General features: G+C 45.1%; 2 protein-coding genes across 2 annotated transcripts in view; one reads left to right on the top strand and one right to left on the bottom strand.

The window, feature by feature from the left end:
• The window catches only part of MCM9 (minichromosome maintenance 9 homologous recombination repair factor), a 73,318-nt gene that overhangs the window by 23,169 nt on the left and 46,739 nt on the right, over positions 1-3,410 (bottom strand). The gene's annotated exons all lie outside the window — the stretch shown is intronic.
• Positions 3,006-3,410, top strand: part of ASF1A (anti-silencing function 1A histone chaperone) — a 13,172-nt gene continuing 12,767 nt past the window's right edge. Inside the window, exon 1 of the mRNA XM_018563805.1 lies at positions 3,006-3,410. This exon is cut by the window's right edge and continues 63 nt beyond it. Within this exon, the coding sequence (XP_018419307.1) occupies positions 3,329-3,410 (82 nt within the window). The 5' untranslated portion in view covers positions 3,006-3,328.

The following is a 3,410-nucleotide window of genomic DNA, read 5'->3' as shown; positions in this document are numbered from 1 at the left end:
AAAAAAAAAAAAGGAAGAAGAAGGAAGAGGAGGATAATGGGAACAGAACATGTATTTCACAGAACTGTGTCCATGCTGAAGCCTTTATAGTAATGCCTCCAACATGTGGGTGTAGATAGAATTAGCAGACAGTTGAAGCTGAATTCTGAGATAAGCAAATATTATCTAAAAAATGTTAAATCTTGGTGTGCTTTGTGTATTTCTTCCAGATATGTACAGTAATCCAGTGTTAAACCTTGTTTCTTTTGTGCCAGGTGTTCATGAAAGTCCTGCCCAATGTTTAGTGTATGTCATTTTACTGTTAAGCTATTTTTAATTGCAGGACATGGGGACTCCATGGACTCTCCACTATTCGCCTATAGGTATTTTGACTAAGGCCCCGTTCACACCGGGGCGGTTCGGCCACACGGATCCACCGACATGAACGATCCCATACATTGCTATGGGGACCCTTCATGAGTCCACGCCTTTCCGCAACCGCCCTAGTTTGAATGGGGCCCAATGCAGTCAGCCTCATTTTGACATGCAATGCTATGTTTTCCAGCCTGTACTCATTTTGAATGGGCTGTTTAATGCACAGCAATTTGTGTTGCATCACAGTGTTGTGATGCAAATGGGCCCTCTAGCTTTCATTATTTGTACTTGCTGCTGTGCTTACAAAATCAATATAGTTGCAGGTGCTCTCATACTCTGAATCAGAGAAGAAACGAAGGCCAATTTATTTACTGGTCTGCAGTAAGGATGAGCTCAGGCTCGGACTGAGCCTAAGCGCCTCCAAACCCGGAAGAAGCTCTTCCCGAATCAACTGTGGACAGGGAATTATTTAGTAAAGGACATTGACCCAATATGGCCATGTGGCTATATAACGTATATTATGTCAGCACAAGCCCGCTGCATGGCAGGGAATGGCCAGCCTGTAGCTGCTTGGGTGGAAGTTCCCATGGCACTGCCTTCTCCAGGGGAGTTCAGGTTGAGACAAGGTTTGGTCAGAACCTAAACTCATCCCTAGTCTGCAGCCACTAGCTATGAGACCGCAACAACCTGGCTGCCTATAAACTGCAACATGAGAGTGAGACTTCATAAAGCTGACCAGCGTGCATTGAATTGCGGTCATTTCCTGCTGAATCATCTGAAATTATATTGGTGAGTGACCATGCCGACACCACCTGGCTCAGCAAATGTCAATTTTTTTTATCAACTTTTGTAAAAGCAATCGGGTAGAAAAGTGTCTACAGTCACTGTTCAGCCAACAGCCTGTGGGGAACAGTAACTGGACAGTCATTGTTCTCTGCAGGGAGAAGACCATGAGCTGAGCAATCAGCGCTTAAATGATTGCTCAGCTCTCGATCTACAGAGCTGGTGTGTGCCAGCTACAGTGTCCCATACCGGGTCTAAGTATTGGGAAAAGTATATTTTACTCTGCCAATACCTCTCCATTGAGAATGTAAAACGAGTTTTTAAAAGGAAAAAGCTTGCAAATGTTTCTGATTCTTTAATGGCGACAATCACTGCCCAAATGACCATACATACAGGAATTCTTGGTTTTCATATAAAACTGCTGTGTACAATGGGATGGGTGATTATCATGTCAGGGCATGCATTAGGTGGCAACTCCTAGCAAGATCTTAAACAATATTTGGGTGTGGTGGCTGTTATGAGATGTTAAAAACAAAGAGTTAAGAGTCACATGGCACTGCCTGTAAACAGATCCTACAACTAAAACAACCTGGAACTTATTTTTCACACAACATCTAATTAAACTCACTATATGTAAGCCTACCCATAAGTGATATTTCAGTGTTTGGCAGATGCAGGAGAGCTATACCACCTGACAAGTCCTTGCAATTCTTCAGCACTCTATGGGGAAGATCTGTGGGCTTGAGTTCCTGGGTCTGCATTTCTGTAGTAGCCATTATGAGGGGTTTGCACTAACCTTGCTGGATTTATTTCATATTACAGGGAACACAGGGACACAAATTCCCAGGTAGACAGGAAATGTGGGCAGGGAAATCTGTCCCAAGCTATACAAGAAGCCAGGGCTGACTGGCATCCAACTATATTTAAAGTGTTTCCAAATAAATTATTGTATGCCCAAAGCAGAACCAAGAATTGTGAGGCTACATTCACACAAGCTTCCTGTGTGTGCTTCAGTAAAACCAAAGGAAAATGATCTAAAAAAATGTTATGCTTCCCAGAACTTCTATGTATATGTACCTGTATATGTATATGTGTTTACATGCATCTAGACGCATTCAGAGTATCTGCCCCTGGACATACAGAATGCTATTTTCTCCAAACACAGCTAAACTGAACGCACCTAAACACAGGCAAACATCCAGTCTGAATACTACTTAAAATCATTAAATGCATTTATATGCCTTTAGAAATGTCCTCTAAACACAAACACATTTCAACGTGTGTCAATGTCAGTGTTACTGAGGCCTTACACTGAACTAGATAAAAGGTGGAGATAAAAAGGTGGTAACGCCTCACTCACACTAGCATTGACACACATGCATTTATACGTGGTTAGGACATTTTAAATGCATTTAAATACATGCAATGATTTGAAATGGTCTTATTCACATTGTGTGTTTACCTGCATTCAGTTTAGCAGTGGCAAGACAAAATAGAATTCTGTGCATCCAGGCTCCAATTAGAAACACAAAGGGCTAGTTCACACCAGCCCCAGTGCGTTTCCGACACGATTCGGTGCCAGAAAGCATCCTGGCTGGCTCACTGCATTCTGGGGCGTGGCGGTGCATTGAAGTCAATGGTAACACAGCCCCTTCCCCCTCCCGCAGTGCGACTGCCCTCACCGGATAGTGTGGCACATCAATGGCAGAAAAAAATTCAATAGCTGCCGACCTTCTACCACGTCCACCTTGCCACTGCTCGGCCATGCACACTAGGCGTGTGAGGTCAGGTGGAAGATCCTCCCGAGTCACGATGGCGCCGCTCAGCCAGCAGGGGGCGCAGCAGCTAAACATTTGCGGCCGTCTATGTCTTCCCTTCATTAGGGGAGGGCTCGGGAGCAGCCAATACGGACACACGCTGCTCCAGCAACAGAGCAGAATGTGCTGTAGTGAAGTGAGCTAGGAAGGCAGAAGGGGAATAAACTCGCACAACACGCAGAGTGGAGTAGCCACCCGGTTGTAGAGCATCAATGGAAGAGATATGAAGAAAGCTGCAGGCTGGAGGAAAGTTTGCCGAGCCTCGTGTGGATGTGCTGCAGGAAGCAGTGACAAGGGCTCTGCAGAGAGGACAGCACTGCTGGAGGCTTGTCTGCTCCGGCACACCGTCCCCATTGTTTGTGCGTTCCCAAAATATGGCCAAGGTCCAGGTGAACAATGTAGTGGTACTGGATAACCCCTCCCCCTTCTACAACCCCTTCCAGTTTGAGATCACCT

The sequence above is a fragment of the Nanorana parkeri genome, unplaced genomic scaffold (assembly GCF_000935625.1).
Source record: "Nanorana parkeri isolate BGI_ZX_2015 unplaced genomic scaffold, ASM93562v1 scaffold22, whole genome shotgun sequence".
In the NCBI taxonomy this organism is placed as follows: Eukaryota; Metazoa; Chordata; class Amphibia; order Anura; family Dicroglossidae; genus Nanorana; species Nanorana parkeri.
This window is presented reverse-complemented; position numbering and strand designations above follow the sequence as displayed.